Source organism: Anguilla rostrata, chromosome 15 (assembly GCF_018555375.3).
Source record: "Anguilla rostrata isolate EN2019 chromosome 15, ASM1855537v3, whole genome shotgun sequence".
Classification (NCBI taxonomy): Eukaryota; Metazoa; Chordata; class Actinopteri; order Anguilliformes; family Anguillidae; genus Anguilla; species Anguilla rostrata.
This window is the reverse complement of record NC_057947.1, coordinates 35,696,427-35,717,039: the sequence shown is the minus strand read 5'-3', so window position 1 is coordinate 35,717,039 and position 20,613 is coordinate 35,696,427. Positions and strand designations below refer to the sequence as shown.

At 42.2% G+C, this 20,613-nt stretch overlaps 2 protein-coding genes across 4 annotated transcripts; one reads left to right on the top strand and one right to left on the bottom strand.

Moving 5' to 3' along the window:
- Positions 1 to 477: 477 nt before the first annotated feature.
- Positions 478 to 5,415, bottom strand: bora (bora aurora kinase A activator). Of its 2 annotated transcripts, none has more exons than XM_064309851.1 (12): positions 5,241 to 5,415; positions 4,865 to 5,066; positions 4,445 to 4,551; positions 3,924 to 3,969; positions 3,735 to 3,816; positions 3,518 to 3,571; positions 3,322 to 3,378; positions 2,669 to 2,865; positions 2,387 to 2,540; positions 1,527 to 2,167; positions 1,109 to 1,273; positions 478 to 911 (listed from the first exon to the last, which is right to left on the bottom strand). In XM_064309851.1, the coding sequence occupies exons 2-12, from the start codon at positions 5,015 to 5,017 to the stop codon at positions 891 to 893; spliced, it is 1,677 nt and encodes a 558-aa protein (XP_064165921.1). In that variant the 5' UTR covers positions 5,018 to 5,066; positions 5,241 to 5,415; the 3' UTR covers positions 478 to 890. The 2 variants fall into 2 exon arrangements, with proteins under 2 accessions (XP_064165921.1, XP_064165922.1); XM_064309852.1 differs by having other exon boundaries at positions 1,109 to 1,255.
- Positions 5,416 to 5,538: 123 nt separating this feature from the next.
- On the top strand, positions 5,539 to 12,524 carry mzt1 (mitotic spindle organizing protein 1). 2 transcript variants are annotated; one of them, XM_064309864.1, is made up of 3 exons: positions 5,539 to 5,740; positions 6,170 to 6,315; positions 12,316 to 12,524. In XM_064309864.1, exons 1-3 carry the CDS (start codon positions 5,695 to 5,697, stop codon positions 12,361 to 12,363), a joined length of 240 nt encoding a protein of 79 aa, XP_064165934.1. In that variant the 5' UTR covers positions 5,539 to 5,694; the 3' UTR covers positions 12,364 to 12,524. The 2 variants fall into 2 exon arrangements, with proteins under 2 accessions (XP_064165934.1, XP_064165935.1); XM_064309865.1 differs by lacking the exon at positions 12,316 to 12,524 and adding an exon at positions 6,808 to 7,587.
- Positions 12,525 to 20,613: the final 8,089 nt, after the last annotated feature.

Sequence of the window (20,613 nt, the reverse complement as noted above, 5' to 3'; positions counted from 1 at the left end):
TAGTATGATTGTATACAGTAGATATAGCAGACAGTGACAGGAATAGTTTCATATATACTGAGAATAAAGAGAATTGTTTAACAGAAACATTAAGGAATGGTTTGGCCAGTTTGGTGTGGAAGGACTCAACTGGCCTGCACAGAGCCTTGACTGCAACCACATCAAACACCTTTGGGATGAATTGTAACGCTGATTGTGAGCCAGGCCTCATCGCCCAACATCAGTGCCCCACCTCACTAATGCTCTTGCGGCTGAAAGGAAGCGAATCCCTGCTGCCATGTTCCAAACTCTAGTGGAAAGCCTTCCCAGAACAGTGGAGGCTGCTATAGCCGCAGAGACCAACTCCATATTAATGCCCATGGTCTTGGAATGAGATGTTCTACAAGCGCATGGATGTGATGTACGGGTGTCCATATACTGTATGTGTACACATCACTAAAAGCAGTTTGTTTACATAAAAATAAAACGTCACAAGAATCGAAAAAAATACATTTATTTTGAAGCAGCATAACTTTAGTGGTTCTCAATGAGTTTCCCCATTTGAGCAATAAAAAAATGCCTAAAACTTCGAACATACAGATTTCCCATATTTTTCTGAGCTTTTATTAATGCTATGTCATGCACCGTTCAAGTCCACAATCAATTCACAAAAATACTATTATAAATAAAACTGCAAATGTTTTGGTGAGGATTTCATAGTCCATAATTAATTCTAGCCTATACGATTATTAAATAATAAAACTTTATAAACAAGAATCGGCATTTGTGCAAGCAAAGGCGTATTCGTTTTTAATATTTCCCTGTTACAGTTTGCCCAAGTTTATTCATTTTTGGAAACTTGGCAGTTTTATGTTGAGCTTCCGGGGAGCTGGGTGTGCGTGTCCCCGTCATCAGTGGTGCAGAGTAAACATCTGTGAAAACAAAACACGGCATGATGCACAATTTCAAATCAAGCGCAAGTGTGTGTGCATGTGTGCGTTCTTCGTGCAGTAATAGCAATACTATGCCAACCTTGGTCAGAATCCTTGTAGAACCATAACCAGCGCTGTACAGATAACCTGATTATGGAATTTAGGAACTCAGTAAATCCCTTCTCTGTATAGGTTACCTTTGATTTAATATGTTGAGTCTTGGTATATAAAAAAGCTGCTTCAGCTACTTGTGGATCCAGCGACTCCTTTGTCTGGCTGTCTGAGCTGGTCCCATCAATGGTGCCGTTTGTCCCGACTGAATAAGTGTTATAACCACTGTCCACCTGAACAAAGAGAGCAGTCTGTCAAAACAAAGGGGTACTCAAAAAACACCCCACCACATTTCGCATGAATTTAAATAATGTCATAAAAAATCAAACAATATTCCCCCCCACTGGGAAAACTTTTGTTTTTACATTTTGTACAACATGACAGTACATGGAAAAGCCAAATGCATGATAGAACGGATAGCTTCTACAGAATTACAAATGCACCGATGTGCCAGTCGACTGGCTGATTCCCTAAGAGCACTTGGTGCATTAAAAGCGAACCAACCTGCATGCTGTTATCGTACGGCATGGTGCTGTTCTCGCTGTGACCGTACGGCATGGTGCTGTTATCATACGGTATGGTTCCAGTATCATACGGCACAGTTCCGGTATCGTATGGCGCAGTCCCACCTTCCGCCAGCAGGGACACAAACATGGCGGAGCTCTCCGCGTGGAACATGCTGGCCGTCCGCGAGCTGGTGAGGCGGGCGGGGCTGGCGTCGGCCGCGTCCGCGTTCCAGGCGCAGCAGTCCTCGCGTTCCTCGCCCGGCTCCGCCATGGTAACCACACTGCTCTCCCGGGTCTCCTCCATGGGCACCAGGTCCGGCAGCGCCGCCCCCTTACCGCCCGGGGCGGGGCCACAGTCCAACGCCGGCAAACACGTCTCCATGGCGACGGGAGGCGCGGAAGCGCCGCTCCCGCGGACGCCTCGGTCTGCAGGGGCAGGGCGGCCGAGTGGCGGGGACAGCTCCGAAAGGGACGCTTTGTAAGGAGGAGGCGCCCGGCCTCGAACCGGGGGCCGGATGGGGGAGGAGCTTTTGATGGGAGAGCACCCCTCCACGTACAGGCTCTCTGGGCGGCTAGCGCCACTGGCATTGCCCACGGTCATGCCCTCAGGGGTCACGAAGGTCAGCTGCTTCTTCTCCCCTGGGCAAGAGGGTAGGGGGGAACAAACCTCAGCCCACAGTCACCACACATTTCGCCTATCCTCAAAATCCCAGTGCATTCACTAGAAATGTGCGCAAAGAGCATCCAACAGGCAAATACATTTGAATGCATTTCCACACTTTAACCAGAACTCTAGACCCCAACACAGTATTCAGCCGTTCTAAAGCCAAATGCAACATTTCACTTTAGAGGCCGTACCTGACACCGGCGTTTGCATGTACTGAAGAACGATGGGCGACAGTGCCGGGGACCTGAAGCCTGGAGACGGCCCCTCTGGGAACAGCGGGCTCGCCACGCTGCCCAAACTGTAGGCCCTGCTTCTGCTCTGAATCGGACTCGACGAGAACTGACCCTGAAATTAAAAGAAAAATATTTTAAATAAGCTCATTCACGCAGAAACGTAGCTCCACTGAGCTGGGGGGCTTTTTAAAATCACGGGCCTCGTCGTTAACCTCGCGGCCCGGTGAGCGCTGTACTCACAGAGGTGGGCGTGACGGCCGCGTGTGGCGCCCCGCCGCTCCCGGGCCCCGCCCCTCGCGGGCTCCCGTCTGGGCTGGACGGGGTGGACGACTCAGACCCGCTGCCGATCCCGTCCAGAAACAGCTTCCGGCGCAGGGACGAGGAGCTCAGGCTCTCCTGGACCTGGTCTGAGACTTCCTCCAGCTTGTAGTGCTCTCCTGTGGGCACACAGCAGCACAGCCTGGGTGAGTACACAGCAGCACAGCCTGGCTGAGTACACAGCAGCACAGCCTGGGTGAGTACACAGGCATCCCCCCAGCAGCACAGCCTGGGTGAGTACACAGCAGCACAGCCTGGGTGAGTACACAGGCATCCCCACAGCAGCACAGCCTGGGTGAGTACACAGCAGCACAGCCTGGCTGAGTACACAGCAGCACAGCCTGGCTGAGTACACAGCAGCACAGCCTGGCTGAGTACACAGCAACACAGCCTGGGTGAGTACACAGCAGCACAGCCTGGGCGAGTACACAGGCATCCCCACAGCAGCACAGCATGGGTGAGTACACAGGCATCCCCACAGCAGCACAGCATGGGTGATTACACAGCAGCACAGCCTGGGTGAGTGCACAGGCATCCCCGAGTACACTGAAAATGCAGCTCATTTGCTCACTCACCCAATATTTTTTCCAGATCAAAATCCACAGGTAAAGACAGCACCGTCTGACAGGCAGCTGAAACACAAAGAGGAACTAAATCAATTATTTTTAATTAAGAAATAATGTCATACTATTCACAAACTCAAAGCTCAGGAAATGCTAATGTAGTGTACCTATAGACAGTGTTTGGATGCAATGATATTAAAGTACAAACCACTGCATTTTCCACCAGGAACATCCTCCTCTGGAATTTCTGGAGACAGGGAACCTTAAAAAAAACATAATTTCCGTTTATTTACAAAAACTGACACTGGATTCAGATACCACTCAGGAACAATGAACAAATGTAGTAAGGACTAAACAAAATAAAACGGGTGTGTTTGGGAGGGAATCTAAAAAGCAGCATGTCCTCTAAATTTGGCTGGACTTACTCTTCACAAAATGCATTTGTTTTGATGGTTTGCTTGCAGAAGAAGCCCAAGGTGAAGGAACAATTGGACCCTTTGTGAAAAACTGGATCCAAAAAAGAAAAGTCAATTAGTCTTCTGAAATTAAAGCATACAAAAATTGTAGTCACAAAGACATTTTCTGATTCATTTTCAAAATGAAAAACACCATACCTGCTCAATTGCATTCTGTCGCTTTTCCTCAATTTCTGCATCGGCCCTGGAAATTTTTTTTTTTTCCCCGAAAGATACGGATTACAATTAGTGGTGCGGTACAAGCCAAAAAATATTACTTCTGAATATGCAATAATTTGATTGCCAATCTGAGATCCTTGTTCCTGTGTTCTAGTGCACTCCACGTGCATTGGCTGAATGGAGATTCCAAGCGTGATCAGTGGTTTGAAACATATCAAAACTTACTAGCATGCAGTGAAGTAGTTAAATATGTTCATACAGCCCATGGGTTATTCTACAGCTTAGTAAGTAAAAATAAAGATAATAAATAGCCTTTATGACATGCAATGGCGGCACAGATTAATACAATTCTGATGGCCAGATTCCTATTGGCAACACTGAGCTCAAAGTTTATTAATGTCAAAACATTTTAGACCACACATGAAGCAATCATCCTTTTGTAAAACACGTGCGGGAGTCATTCCCAGCGATGTTAATGCAAAATAAAGCAGGACGTTCACCTGGTTTGACTCAAGTACAAGCATTGGCGGTGAATGTCTTCAGGGTCAATTTCAACGGGGAGCAAATTTGCCATTTCATCTATTGACCACTTGAACTTTCCTGGCGTCTGAAATAAAAGAATTACGAGCAGGAATGTGAATCATACTGTTTTCAAGTTCCGCCTACATACCTTCACAGCAATAAGGTCTACTGCGCCAAACGGTCATTGGCAAGCAATTCTGTACTACAACTGCCAATGTGTCATGAAAACATTGTCCTACATTTTTGTGATTAATAACAACGGTGCTTCGATCTTCCTAAATCTTGTTCTACTGGCTTCCTCGGGTCGGACCACTGAACTGGACGACCGAATTTGTCTGTCGTTTTCAAATAGCATCGCTTGTTTCGACCGCCTCTTCTCTCTCCGCATGTGAACTTACGGCTGATGAAGCTCTTGAAGACCTGAATACAGACGGACTGGGGACCGTGGATTCGTGCAGACGATGGTAATCATTTGGGCTTTCGAAAGGGTTGTGAATTGCTGCCCGCCCAGGTGTTTCTGGCGTGATCTGAACTTCGGCCACATCTCCCATGGCACCACTTCACCACTCCAGTAATCCCTAACGTACAGCAGCCCTGAACCTGGAATACAATGAAACAGCAAATCTAGCCAAACACGTATCAGCATGTTCTATAGCAACAAGCAGAGAAGTTCGCTTGCCAGCCAGCCAAACTAACCAATGGGTTTATTTGAAAACAGGCGAGGTAGCCAGCTAGCTTTATTTTCTGGCTGTCTAGCAATCAGGCGTAACTTACCAACTCAAAATAAACAGCAAATGAACTTCAATAACAATTCATTTCATATATATCACACTAGCTAAGCGCGTTACTCATGTCTAACTGTTAAAGCTGCCAATTTAGCCAGTGAGCAATACTGCTCCTAACACAAAACATAAATCCTATCCTGTGTAGTTCAAACGTCCGTTTTAATTTTCCCTCGATGCCTGCTAACCAATCGGAACAGTGAGGAAGTGCGGAATGACCAATCAATTTCCTCTCCGATTTCAAACGTTCTGCATGATGTTACTTCCGTTCAACAACTGAAGCTTTATTGACTGCGCTCAAACCTCAAAACCTCTTGTGTACAAAAATGCTAGATGCGTTCCTTGGGTGAATGTAGAAGTAAGAATTTCAGGTGGACTGCAAAATTATATAAATCATACGAATCCTGAAGTTAAACGCCTAGTTTACTTTTTTTCGCAAACTCAACATGGCTAGCGCAGCAAATATGAACGCTGTCCGGGAAACCATGGATGGTAAGATGAATGAATGTAGCTAGTTTGCTAACTTAGCTATCGATTTTACCAGCTGCTTCTGTTGGGTGGTAACGTTATCTAACGTCAGATAGCTATCTGGAGATGTAGCAACGGTATAATTATAATGCGCTAGGTAGCCGTCATGCCGAGAACCGTTCACGATGGCTATTGTTTCCCTGCTTGGTGAGCGCCTGTTTTCCCGCTGTTCATTCTCTACCAGCCAACCAAAACGCACATCGGGCTTCTATCTTAACTATAAAGGCCACTTCTTTAGAGAGGTGTCTGTTCAAAATGTATATTATTACTAACACTACTGGTGACAGTTGAGGTAGCCTAGATAATGTGGGTATACACAACGTGGGGCCATAATAGAGCAATAAATCACACTGTCTGATTCCTGCTCTGTGGTTTTTTTCTTCTTCTTTCTAGTTCTGCTGGAGATATCTAGGCTTTTGAACACAGGACTTGACGTGGAGTCCCTTTCACTTTGCGTGCGTCTTTGTGAACAAGGAATCAACCCCGAGGCTCTGTCTTCGGTTATAAAAGAGCTCCGCAAGGCCTCTGACGCAATGAAGGTGATTATGACTGGCTGGGCAATATGGACTAGCATGATATCGCAGTATTTCCAGACCCTGGCAAACCGTGACCATGAAAATTGCATATCATTTTAATTTAGTGGCTCCTTTAGTGGATATGTAACATATTTGGCCGTGCTGTTCTTATATATTTTCTGGGGGAAACCCCGATAAGAATGGCTGTAACTGTTGCACTTTACCAGTACTTAACCTAACAGTGTTTTAACAGAGATGAAATGCATTCCTGATCTCATATTTAATGTTCACTGTATTAAGTTTTTGAAATACAAGTTAAGAACTCAGTCAGAATTTGCATTCCCACATAAATAGATTGATGGCTCGAGTCAGTTCTTCAAACCATTACATGCATGCATATGCACGTGTGCATACGTACATACAGTGAGTACTAATTTAGGTGGATTTAGTCGATTGGCTTTTGTAGCAGCTTTGCGATCGGCGACAAGCACACTAATGCTTTATTTCACTTTCCAGGTGTCAGAAAGCAGCAAAGGTTAAGAGCCGAAGAAATGCATAATGAAGGAAAGGATCAGACTGACATTAAACGCGTTAAACAAACGATAATTTCCCATACTTTATGGGATGCCACTTTGGTCGCTTTTGAGTTATGCAGTATGGCAAAGTAATTTGCATGATGTCTTTGTGACAGTTTGAAGCAATTGAATCTGATCATTTTGAGCTGTGGACATATACATATATGTGATGAAAATTTGAATTTCATCAGGAATGAAATGTATGCTGTACTTAGCTGTGCCCGTTTTTTCAGTTAACTTCCCCCAAAGTGGTGTCCTCAGCAGCTTGGTATTTTGCCTGAAGTGGCTGTCTTGGAAAAGCAGTTGGTTGCTTGTCAACCTGAAACACAATAGAAAGTCTTCAAGACTTGAAAAATGGGTGTTTGTCTGCTTGGTGCTTAGCATCTAAAGAGAGAGGAGACAGTGGCCTGTGTTTGACAAGGGGATTTGTGTTTGACCTCAGGCCGTTTACTTGTTTGTTTAAAGTGTCTTCCCTCAACAAACACCAACTCTGAAGCTCACTCTCTGAACTTTTTGCTATATATATATATATATATATGTGTATATATACACACACAGTATTTTTTCATCCGGTTAATCCTGAATTATTTAAATAACAAGTATGTTTCAGCGTGGGGGAGCTGTTTTTGTGTTATTAATTTTTGTTACAGCTTTGATGTGAGATTTTTTAAAATTGAGTATTAATTTCTTACACATTTGAATAAAATAAAATATTGCTGAAGATGTATGGAGTGGTTTAAGTCTCAGTCCAGCAGAATCTACATTTAGTCAAGCTGCTCGTCATAAATTAGACCCACTGTTTCATTCTCAGCTTTCTTTTTGCCATCTTATGTTTTAATGTTTATTATCAGTCAGAATGCCTCGTGTAAATTTACTTCAAGTGCAACTGATGAATTATGTCTGGTTTTGTGCGGAAATGTACATGCAGTACTATCCCACACCTAGATACTGTATCCACCTTGCAGTCCGTGTGGTTACTCCTAGAAAATTAGTCTTTCTGTAAAGGATCAGTGATTATACATCCTGTCGCTAAATTAGATTTTCAGATTTGTATTTTAATATTTTTTAACATAAAATCATGCATGCAAAAATAAAGACAGCATTTCCAATTAATACACAATATACAGTATCTCACTTGTCACAATGCAATTTCTCCAGGCAGTTGCATTATATGCCCACAGGGTGGCGTGAGTTAGCTGTTGGAGGAGTTGCCTTTCTAAACATGTAAAACCATGGAAAATACTTGCAGTTAGTCCTCATCAGGGTAGCGAGGATGCAAACTTTGTCAGTGGTCAATTAATCACAGGTATTTGTCTTCACGACTTCAGGTAAATTGACTGAAAATGGCAGTAAGGATGTTGAGAGGGAACGTCTATGTATGAATGACATCATATTTCTATATAACCTGCATACTTTTCATATTTGAATATTTCACTGAACCAGGGGCGACATAGCTCAGGAGGTAAGACCGATTGTCTGGCAATCGGAGGGTTGCCGGTTCAAACCCCGCCCTGGGCATGTCGAAGTGTCCTTGAGCAAGACACCTAACTCCTATCCCCTAACTGCTCTGGCGAATGAGAGGCATCAATTGTAAAGCGCTTTGGATAAAAGTGCTATATAAATGCAGTCCATTTACCATTTACCAGATGTAAGTACAGTAGTGTAAATGTAATTATTCACATTGTTTAATGTTTGTTGTTGGCTTTAAATGGAAAATAGTACTTTCAAATATCGGTTTCAATTCACAGAAACAAACTGCAGATGCATTGATTACATTAATGCACAGGTTTAAAATGTTTGAAGCAGTTAATTCCATATACTCATGGAAATAAGAACTCAAAGCAGGACTATTTCTGTTAATTTAGTGGCCTCAGTGGCCTTGCTTTCTGTAATACTCAAACTTCCTGCTACTTATAATAAGATAAATAAGCTTTTCTTCATGATCCGACAGTGCAGACTCTACATTATGAAATGCAGAAGTTCCTTTTTCAACTACAGCAACCCCATTTCCTCAATGATTACCTCTTTATTGTGAATTTGAAAAGATCCAACTCGATTAGATTGACACCAAAATGCATGTAATATAAGATCTACTACAGTACAACCTGGGACATTACAGATTAAAAGATAAAAAATAAATAAATAAAAAATACTTTTTGCACGGCAGACAGCCTTATCCAAGCCTTACCTTGCGAATTATTTGCCTTAGCTTCAAAACAAGCTGAAGTGACTTAGGTTACAGTAGGCTACCTTGCTCAGGGCTGTAACAGCAATAGGCAGTGTGGGTAGCCTAACTGGTCATTTAAACCACAAACACTCTGGCTGCAGGCCCAGGTCTCTCCCCACCACTCCGCACTCAATTATTTGGATTCCTTTGTTCTGACCGTTGCAGAACCAAGGCCGCGTTTCTTGCGTCTTGCCTATGTAGATGCATTCAAATGTCTTACGCGATTATTCAGGGCCTGCGAACGTGAAGATAACGGGCGGCGGTAGCCGGTGAGCGAGGCCCACCCCCGGGGAATCATAACCTTGTCCGGCTGTGCCGGTATGAGCGCGCCCGGTCCTGAAGCCGGTTCCCCGAGCGTGGCTCCGTGTGGAGGACTAGAAATGTTTAGCGATAGTCTGTCGCTCTGCTGGGCTGTGTCTTTACTGTAAGTCAGGACCCCGAAACTGGAAACTGCGGAGTCTGGCATGATGCATCCCTACTCCCAAACCACCCATTAGGAGGCGCTGTTTCCCAAGGGCTTGTGGGTATCGTCAATCACCGCAAAACGTCAGCAGTGGGGGGGAAAAGACGAATCTTTAATTAACGTTAAGCTCATTTAATTTTTTTAATAAATTAACAGAAAAAAACAAGTGCAGAAATTCATTTTTGTCATTCGAATTTTCACGTTTCACGTTTAGTAATCAAAACATATCTGGCCTTTAATTGTGTTAGAATTCTCTTTTCGAGCATTGTTAGAAATGCAGGTCGATTAAGCCGGTCACATGTTTCTGATGTCGAGTCCCCGGTAATAACAGAACAAACAACTTAAAATCTAATTGCTTCAAGTCCGCTCGTTAATTTGTTGTTGTGCGCAATCATTGCCGGCAAAGGATGCTCAAAGTAAAAGGTTAGCACATCTTTGTTTTTGCAGATGAGATCTGACACCATGTGATGAAGGCAACACATTTTGCTGAAGTGCTTGTAATCATTTCTACCTCATGGAAAATGAGTCCCTGTTTGTTAAACACCAGACAACACTGGAACAATCCTCCAGAGAGATGTTCAATATAATGCACTAATTAAATGGAATAATTTAATTACTGTAACTCAGAAAGCATTCATCAATATAAATTGTTCCTTGCAATGCTATTATAATTGATGTTTGAATTGAAATGACTCAGTTTCTATAGAGACAGGTTTCGTCCCCTTGTTCCCTCCTGCTCCCTTTTCTTCTCTCTTTTTTTCTCTCTCTTTCTTTTTGTCCGATCTTTCATGTGCCGCTCCTGCCACTGTTTGTTTGATAGGCAGTAATATCACATTAATACACATGTTCCCACAATTTAGTTTAATCTCGCGACATGTATTTGCACAGTGACGAGATGGATATACCTGCTGACAGATAGCCAGTGTCCAACTTTTTTTCTTTTTTTATCAGCCGCGCTTTCATAAAGGGCCTCAGTGTTTGCCGGGATCGCTGAGCATGCCTGACATCGACTCTGTCTTGAATTCCACCGGCAGGGAGACGGCACAGAGCTCAATTCGTCCGAGCAAGCCAAAATAATAAAACATAATTTGGGCTAATCTGCCCGAAGAATGTTGGCTGTTTGAAGCAGACGGTCGTCTATCTTCCGTGGAAATAATCGGCTATTGACTAAAGCGAGAGAGTCCAGTGCCGGGGTCTGTTCTGCGCCCCTTCGCTCGCAGGTGTCCTCCCGGACAGACAATCCCGGCCTTGTTCGAAAGAGGGGGAAAAAGGTCCCCACCGAGAGAAAAAAACAGACAGTGGAAACTCTACCTCTCATTTTCTGAGCTTCCCTGGAATGTGCTGAATAATAAGGACCTCTCAGATCCCCGTGTAGCAAAATGGTAAAAAAAAAAATAATAAAAAAAAATAAATATATATATATATATATATATACATATATAAAACAGAGAGTGAATCAAGGAATCTAGGCTCTCGCATTACAACAAATTACATCCACAGGGTGGAGCTTGTATTATCTATAGCTGGTTTTGTTTAGATTGTACATTTATGGGTGAATATGAAAAATTATTTTAAAATGAGAAATAGAAATATTTGAGAAGTGTAGCTCAGGATTGGTAAATTTGTACTTATCCATAATTGTGTAATAAGTGTTGTGGGGAATGGGTTGTTACAGCATTGTACATTTAGCAATGCTATTTGACCGTGCAAATTAATTCTGTTAAATTAACTTGTCATTTAAAGTCCCTCTTAAAAGCCCATGCATTCCTGGTCAGTAATTCCAAAATATTGATTCATGTTACAGCTCAAAATTTGTTTTTTTAAGTAGACCATTAATGAGATTTCTGGGTTGTTCTATTCAGTCTTGCGTTCTTCAAGGGTCAGAGAACATATTAATCAGCTCTAGGAAATCCAATTCCGCACGAGAGATAATATTGCTGTGGAGTTATGCATTTTTTTTTTTGTAATCCCCGTCAAAAGCTTAAAATGGCGATAATATTGCACGGAGAATGACGAGGACACGTAAATTAACCGCGCTACCACCACGCGAAGGCCTTCGTTTCCTATTTCCGGTTTCAGTGCACAGGACAGCAGCTCAGAGTGTGTTTTTCTCTCCTATTACTTCTACCACTTTGTGAAGTTCAGTAAACAGGCAGGCTGTGGCACTTCTCTAATGGTAGGGGCTGAATATGCCTCTAAACACTGTGCAGCCAATGACCTGTCCAATCACCTTTTCAGAAAGTCAGGAAAGTGCACTGAAACAAACTCCCGAGGCAGATTTATTTTCCAAAATTTGAAAGTAATTTAATGTTTCAGTTTATTCATTTTTTTCATTATTTATCAGTGAAATTTCTTCTCCCAATGATTAGTGATGTTCTTGCTAGAACATACTTGCTTTTATCAAAGAGCATTAGATGCACTCTGGGAGAGATTCTTTGCAGTTAGGGTTTCTGATGCACAACTGCCCCACCTCGATGTGAAATGCACAAAAGCCTCAGATTTCATCCATATCCATTTCTTTAGTCTTTTTATTGAATCTGAAGAATGATTCAAGAAAATTCCCATTCATCTCGCCATAAAATTCTTTGTCTTTCACCAGTGGGTAAGATTAGCTTCTGTATGGGGGATCATTCCTATCAAATGTGGCTTCCCTCTTCCTTGTTGTGTTTTTGAGATTTTAAGGACCAGTTCGTGCTTCAGAATGAAGCATCGTGGACAGATCTTGGTTTCTGAATGTGTGCTGTCCTTTTTTCCGTCAGGTGGAAGAGCCCGTTTTAAAGCTGTTTCGGATTCAGCTATCAGCATAATGGGTCCAGGGAAGGATCCAACCCTTTGGCCTGGCAGCGCTCTGTGTGCGCTGATTAGATTATGTCCGACTGCATTAGTCCTTCGGAAGACATATTCCATTTGGCGTGCATGCATTAATTTACATATCCTATTAAAAGGGATTTCTCACTGTTCACCTTGACATATTTCTGCTGGTGGGAATTTTTGTTTGTTTGGCATCCTTGTGTCTCTGCCCATGGATGTTATTTTTATGTAGACGGTACTGAGAACATGTGTGCTGAAGTTCCATAGGTTGAACCGTAAGTCCTCATTGGACATCCCTGAGCCAATCAGAGCCTGAAGGGACGAGTGTATAACCAATGGCATGGATGTCAGGGACAGTGGATTTTTCTCCAGCACAGAGAAGTAAATGGAAGCGGAACATACAACCGCACTGTAGAAAGGCACAGATGACGCCATTATTTTATAACACAATAAAAAAGCTACTTAGCCAAATTGTATTCCGCCCAACGTCTTGGAATTTGCTGTAATTTCATGAACCTTTGTCAGCTGTATAAAAGTGAAAAAAGCAATGATCAACTTAATTAAATTGCCAATGATACATTGCCAGTGTGTTTGTTTAGTCGCTTTCGCACACTTAGTGTGAGGCCCCAATGGGCTAGTGTGTGTAGATGAGACTATCTCCATTCTGAATTCCACTGAAATGCTCATGTGTCTAGAAGAACTGCCAGTCTATTGAGTTTCCACAAGTCGGCCCGATTGAACAGAGCTCTTCTAATTTCAACTGAAGCCCCATCTGAACAGCTGGAGCAGAAATACTTCAGGACAGTATATGGATCAAAATCGGTTTCGGTAGAAATCCAGCCTCAATGCACAGAACCCAGGTGTACATGTAAACTCCTTAAATGAGTCGGGCCTCCTGGGTTATACTCAAACCCCATCGTCCCCAGCTCTGAATCAAACAACCCTCCATTCTAAAAATAATCAGGAAAATGACACTTTTGGTGGTGATATCTGTATCTACGCTACGGTTTCACAGTTAGACTCAGAGTTGGAGATTGTGCATACTGGGTCTCTCATGACATTTTAAACTCATGCGAATGGAAGAACTGAAGAACTGGCTGAGATTATTATGAGTTTACCTTTTCCAATATGGCTCCCAAAGCACGTGAAACACATGGTGCAAAAAGAAGTTTGTGCACCTTCGTAGACAATGACCAAAATTGTGCCAAATTTCAGTAAATTTAGAAAATGAGTCAAGACTTGTGCATGCTGGAAAAACAGGATGCCCAAACAATGGCGTTCAGTGCGCTGGCAGACTTTATGTAGAGTGGCCTCTAAAACTAATGATACATTGTTTTTTCATATGTCATTTTTGCCCTCAGCTGGGACCACCAATGACTGAGTTGGTATGTGTGGCTAATTGCAATGTCCAGGTTTCCTGTGATCTGCATCCCGTGTTTAGTGTTCACGTTTCTAACCAGTTGGTGGATATAATGGGCACAGTCTCATTCGCTGAATTTTCAGGGTTTTGATGCATTTTACAAATGTGGTTTCTAAGTTTGTAATTCCTGTTTGTGGGGGGAAAAATCTATTTCCAAAAAAGAGACACAAGCACTATCCTCTCACAAAAGGACAAAGAGATGTCTGGTGTGAGATTATCACAGACAATGGTTAGGAGTCCTGTGGTTCACGTTGACTAGAATTTGGCTGCACAATTCAAGAACACGTTTATTTATGAATTGCTTTTTTCCGTCACGAACATACCTTCAAATCACTGTATTAGACACAATTTCTTTGGTAGTAGTTATTTAAAATGTAGATAATGTAAAATGAACTGAATAAGTCCTATGCGAACACTGCTATACAGCAATTACATGTGTTTGATAAGATACCAAACCTCTCTGCGATTATGAGGTTTTGGGTTTTGCTCGTAGTTCTGAAGTCAGTGAAGAAAAGGGGCACCTTCACGATTAAAGAGATCAGCATCCCTTGAAAAGCAGACCTGTCAATCATGGCTGTGCTCTGAGGAAATCTCATTGCCACATGTTCTACATTCTTTGAGAAAACCTGGGGAAATTAATTTGGTTTCATAGGCTCGGCTACAACAACGAAATCTTTAAAAGAGTGTATGTTTCTGGGGATACATTACTTCAGTAGTTAGGTTTCCCTCGTGAGGACTGTAAGGTCCTTACTGTATTGTATTTTATTCCAGGGCTGCGTTCCTCCTCAGTGGTTCTCAGTCAAGCAGATTGCTTGGTTTAATCTCCGTCAGACTTTGTATCTCATGTTGTTTTTTTTTCAGTCATGGATGTGCAGTTGGAAATGTTTTCTTTGCTTTAAGAGGATGGCTATGGCTGCTACCCTCAAATTTTCCTCTTGCATTCCACAAATCTAAGACGCCTGATTTTTAAGTCACAGATCTTTACAAGCTTGGTGGTCACTAAAGTTTGCAATAAATATTGCGTTAACCTGCGTCTATAACACTAATCCTTGCTTCTGAATGGTAAGAAAGTAAAGGTGGAATGGTACTGATTTCTGAATAATACAGTACAGTTGCCCTGTAAGTAGCAAACTAATCAAAATTGAACTTTTTAAAAACAATATTTTTTGTGCCATTTCATATAAAAAATATTTGTCAATCATACATTAAAATAATCCCTTAATCATCAATACACATTGTTCCATCCAGTGTCATATAGGCACAGGCAGCTTTAATATAGCATTCAAACTGCATTTCAAAGCACATTGCAAAATGTTCAGTGTTAAATCAACTCTTATGGCATCCATATGGTTCCCTATGGGCTCATGTGTGCTCTGTTAGAGTTGAGTTAGCACTGGATGTTTTACATTCACAGCAGCTGGACATTCAGCAAAGGCAGGAAAGGGGGTTGCTGAGTGTCAGGTCCTGCTAAGGCACTGATCTGGCATGTGATTGGGCCCCAGGTATGTTCTTGAGGACTAATATACTGCACTTTATAATCTTTCTGCTTGTTTATCTTTCACAAACATTAATTATCAATTTAATTGGAAATTCAAAATTTGGAGGAAAAGGGGGTGGAAAAAAAGTTAAGTAGAGAAATATAAGATCACTTTTTAAAAAAATGAGAATTTGTTAAAAATATATTATTTATATTTATGGACATCTGTAGAATATTGAAGCTCCTGTGGCTTAGAAATAATACTTGTTAAAAAAGGAGCATGAATGTCAAGAAAAAATCAGAGTTTTAATTAAGAAAGGGCTATTTGGAAAACAAAACCATGATAAAGTTTTCAGATTGTGAACAATTTGTAATTTTTAACTGGTTTTTAATAATTAAGAGCACTTTGGCATCAAAGAGACTGGGGGTTTGTTCAAAGGTATTAATTAGAACTTCATTTATGCAGATGCCTCAGAAATTTGCATAAAAAGCAATTCCACAGATGGGTTTATTGAGTAATGAATGTTTCATCGTGTAACGTAACATCTGCTTTACTGCAATGTTGAGAGACCCGCTGCTTAAGAACATCTTGACAGAAATGAAGGAAAGAGGTCTTCGGAAAAGTAAGAAGAAAATGGTCGAGTAGCTTGGAAAGTGTAAATCTGTTTGTAAATCAGAAAATCTGTCTGTTGTAAATTTTTCTTATTAAAATGTAACATTGTAAAATGTTTCTTATTAAAGCTCCTTTTGGAACACATGCCAGGGGTAAGATATTTGCTGTACAAAAAATGTGTTTTTCCTTCTCATTGTGCAGTAACAGAAGTGCTCTTGTTTTCACGTTTTGACATTGTTGCTGAGATAACTGGGCACCCGGGTTCTTGAAGCCTCATGCAAAGTTTCAGAGCACAGGGCTACTAGTCAAATCGCAATTTGTACATTTAAAAAAAAAAAAAAAAACTAAACCTGTCTGCTACAACTGGAATTCACCCTATGTTCACAAATTCAAAAAGCAGTCCAGGATACAGATGCATTGTTTTATCCGCATTAAATAACCCAGTGCTGACTATGGAAACTGCACAGCCTCGTCTCTCCTGCTCTCTCTCAAAAAACTATAGGCAGAGCATAATATACAGTGCTATTCTTAAAGTGGTATTCTATTCATTTTGCTTACTATTTTGAACAGAGCTGAGACTGATACTTTTTTGTATTTTGATATTTATGATGTGGTGTGTCTGAACAATAAAAATCTGATGAAATCATATTTGCATGTGCAGTATTAGATAGCCATCCCGGTGTTACAGGACAGTGGTGGCCTTCTATTCACTCTCTGTGTGACCTTTGGATTTACTGAAGATGTCTATCAGGTTAACTGTCTTTTACTTCAATCAATAATGTGTAACACAATTAAATGTCCACAAATCTATACAACCGTTCCATTTGTCCCTGTCAAAACGTACGTCTTTTCAAATCTTTTCCATTTGTTCACTGTATTTTATTATTATTATTATTATTATTCGTATTTGTAGTAGTAGTAATATTATTATTTTATTTACTTTGCAAACACCAGCCCTGTAAAATACATATACATACACGCCACAAGCACATGCACGCGCACACACACACACACACACACAGCAGAAATACCTCATCCTTAAACTCAGCCTGCACCCTTCTGATTACACTTAACCAGGTCACCGCACAACTTCCTTACTGCACGTACGTGAGATCACATCTGCAGAAAAAAAATCTCACCCCTCTGCCTTTCAGAAAGAAAAAAAAAAGAGCGGGAGTAAAGACTCGTCCTCAGCGCCCGAATAAAGCTTTTCCAGGCGTTTAGTTTAAAGTTTTAATCTCGGGGCGCTAACACAGCTCCGGTGGAGCCGCAAGGTCACTCCGAGTATTGATAAATCACACAGCCGCGATTCCCACCTGACAGCTCAAACTAACATCAAGCTGGATGGGAGAGAACAAAAGACCATCAAGCGGCCCTTTTCCTGACACTTTTATTCAATCACGGCCAGATTGCTTACGACAGCAGCAGCAGCTGTTTTGTCTTCAGCCTTCCCCTCGTTTGATAAAGCGTGTCAACTCGTATTTTTCTAAGTACTCCGCTTCACCCCTACTGTGCAAAACTGCTGCAATTCGGCATATGCATTCCACATGAGGGGACCATCAAATGGGTCAGAGATTAATGATATCTCTCTGAAGGTCATCTGGCATCGAAGAGGAAACCGCGACAAAGCTACAAGCTGAAGGTCAAAGATAAGACCGCGAACAGAGATATTGCAGATAGGAACAAGAAGATTAAACAATGAGGAAAGCAGCGCGATTTGATTGTGTTGTTTTGGAAACGGTTTATGACCGTTATTTTTGGAATGCTGTTCGGTCCATAACCTTGTCCGTACAGCTTTGGAGGTCACTTATTGGACTTAGACTATGAATGTCCATTGTTTGATCGTCCATTGTGCATTGATACCCCAGAAACGAGCTTGCCATATCGTCGCTAATACCATATCGCTTTCAAGTTGAAATACAGATTGCATTTACAGGTGCTACTTTGTGGGAACAGTAATGTGCAATAGTAATTAACAGCTCCGTTTTAGTTCTTCTTCTTAACTGAACGAACACCACATTGGGATTCGGTCACTAGAGAAATAAAAGAGAATACACCCTGATCTGAGAGCGTATCTATAGAAAACCAATATATGCACTCCGCGTTTGTGCACGATCTTATGAAGGCTGTGCGAGACGCATTTTTTGCGTTGGCACCTTTTTTTCACCAGTGGGTGGCGCTGAAAGACAGATCTCAGGCTACCCGGAAATGAAGCTGAATGCCCAAGATATTGACCAGGGTTTTGGCAGCCGCGGCGCTGGACTGCCGCAGATGATTCCGGCAGTTTGTTCCCTCAATTGCGTGACAGGATTAATCATTCTGCTAAATGAACACAGGTGTCCATGGGTTCAAAGAGTGTACTGTTCTGCTATTCTGGGAGACTAAAAAGAACAGCAGATTGGGTCACCCAAGAGGGGAACTGCATGTTCCATTAGGAGATATTGTATGCTCAGAGATACACATGATCTTTTTAAAAGCTGTTCTCACACCCACCTTATTTTAAATATATTATTTTTTTCAAGCTTATTTAGGTTTTGAATAATGAAAAATTAGCCCGACTATGAAATGAAAGCTTGACTATCCTCTTAAGCTTGTCTTGGAAAAGAATATTTCCTATCTTGGAAAAAGAGCCTGATTAATTGAAAGTCGTATACAGTGTCAATGAAAATGATGGTCTGAACAACACAATTAGAATATAAGGAGATTTTGGCCAATAACCTAAAACCGTTCTGGGTTGAATGATTCAATCATTCCATTGGTCATGGACAGAGAATCATTTGATAGCCAATCACGGACAGCGGTTTGTGTTCTAACCAATCAATCAGGCCTGTGGGTGTTGACAGGCCCAGAAGGATAATGAATGGTAGATGATTTGGAGTCTTAGAGAGCTTTGTTCTCAGGAAGTTTTGACCACATTAACTGTATATGGACAGTGTGGGGAGTGGGTCCCCTGTTAGAGGGAACTCTATATGGACAGTGTGGGGAGTGGGTCTCCTGGTAGAGGGAACTGTATATGGACAGTGTGGGGAGTGGGTCCCCTGGTAGAGGGAACTGTATAGGGACAGTGTGGGGAGTGGGTCCCCTGGTAGAGGGAACTGTATATGGACAGTGTGGGGAGTAAGTCCCCTGTTAGAGGGAACCATATATGGACAGTGTGGGGAGTGGGTCCTCCTGTTAGAGGGAACTGTATATGGACAGTGTGGGGAGTGGGTCCCCTGGTAGAGGGAACTGTATATGGACAGTGTGGGGAGTGGGTCCCCTGTTAGAGGGAACTGTATATGGACAGTGTGGGGAGTGGGTCCCCTGTTAGAGGGAACTGTATATGGACAGTGTGGGGAGTGGGTCCCCTGTTAGAGGGAACTGTATATGGACAATGTGGGGAGTGGGTCCCCTGGTAGAGGGAACTGTATATGGACAATGTGGGGAGTGGGTCCCCTGGTAGAGGGAACTGTATATGGATAGTGTGGGGAGTAGGTCCTCCTGTTAGAGGGAACTGTATATGGACAGTGTGGGGAGTGGGTCCCCTGTTAGAGGGAACTGTATATGGACAGTGTGGGAGTGGGTCCTCCTGTTAGAGGGAACTGTATATGGACAATGTGGGGAGTGGGTCCCCTGGTAGAGGGAACTGTATATGGATAGTGTGGGGAGTAGGTCCTCCTGTTAGAGGGAACTGTATATGGACAGTGTGGGGAGTGGGTCCCCTGTTAGAGGGAACTGTATATGGACAGTGTGGGGAGTGGGTCCCCTGTTAGAGGGAACTGTATATGGACAGTGTGGGGAGTGGGTTTCAGATCTTAAAGTTTAAAATATTGCCTGGCTGAAAATTCCAGCTTAGGGTCTTACAGGCATAGAGATCCTGGGGGAAGGGGGGGTGGGCAGTGGATATGTTCCCCAACTTTGGATGATGTCTGTTAGGGCCCCCCCCCCCCAAAAAAAATAAAATAAAACCCTAAAGAACATGTCCTGTTTGTTGTGCTCCCAAAAGTGGAAATGAGATCTACTTCCTTGCTCTCGAGTATTAACACAGTCATTTAGGAGGTGCATCTTATTGGAGCTTAAACCTAATCTAGTAAAAGTCATATCATCTGAAAATGAGCCCCAAAGGAAAACCAGCTGCACTATTAAGATCCACCTGCATGTCTCTGCATCCTCTATACAGGCATATAGGTGTGTGTTGGGACACTCTCCAACACCGGAATCAGGACATGTGCGTTTCAGTGATTTTAAGCTTCTGCTTTCGCACTGAGCTGAACTTTTGTGTTGCTGAAAGTAAGCATGTAGAGTACTGATTTTCACTGATGGAAGAACTTCCAGGAGTTTTGAATTAGGCCACAGGAAATAAAACATTAACCAATTACTGCCTACTCACTGGAACCCGATGCTCTGGCGATGTGTTATTTAGCTAAGCATGGAATTCAGTCTTGGGCTTTACGGTAATTAGCACAAGGAGAGTAATCAGTCCTTTATAATTAAGGCTATATGACAATTCAGTCATTTTTTTATTTAAAGTTTTTTTTTTAAATATTGAAATTTGTTGCCCAATGTGGCTATCAGCATGTCCGATTCCCACCCCAGATTTGGAAAGGCCAATCAATTCAAGGAACTGGATAAAGAACTGAAAACGCATGCTTCCTAAAAAAAAAAAAAAAAACCAAACAAAACATGTAGAATGGTCAGGAGCAATAACATGACTGCAATAATTTCTTATTAATTAGTCGCAACAAATGGTTGAAATT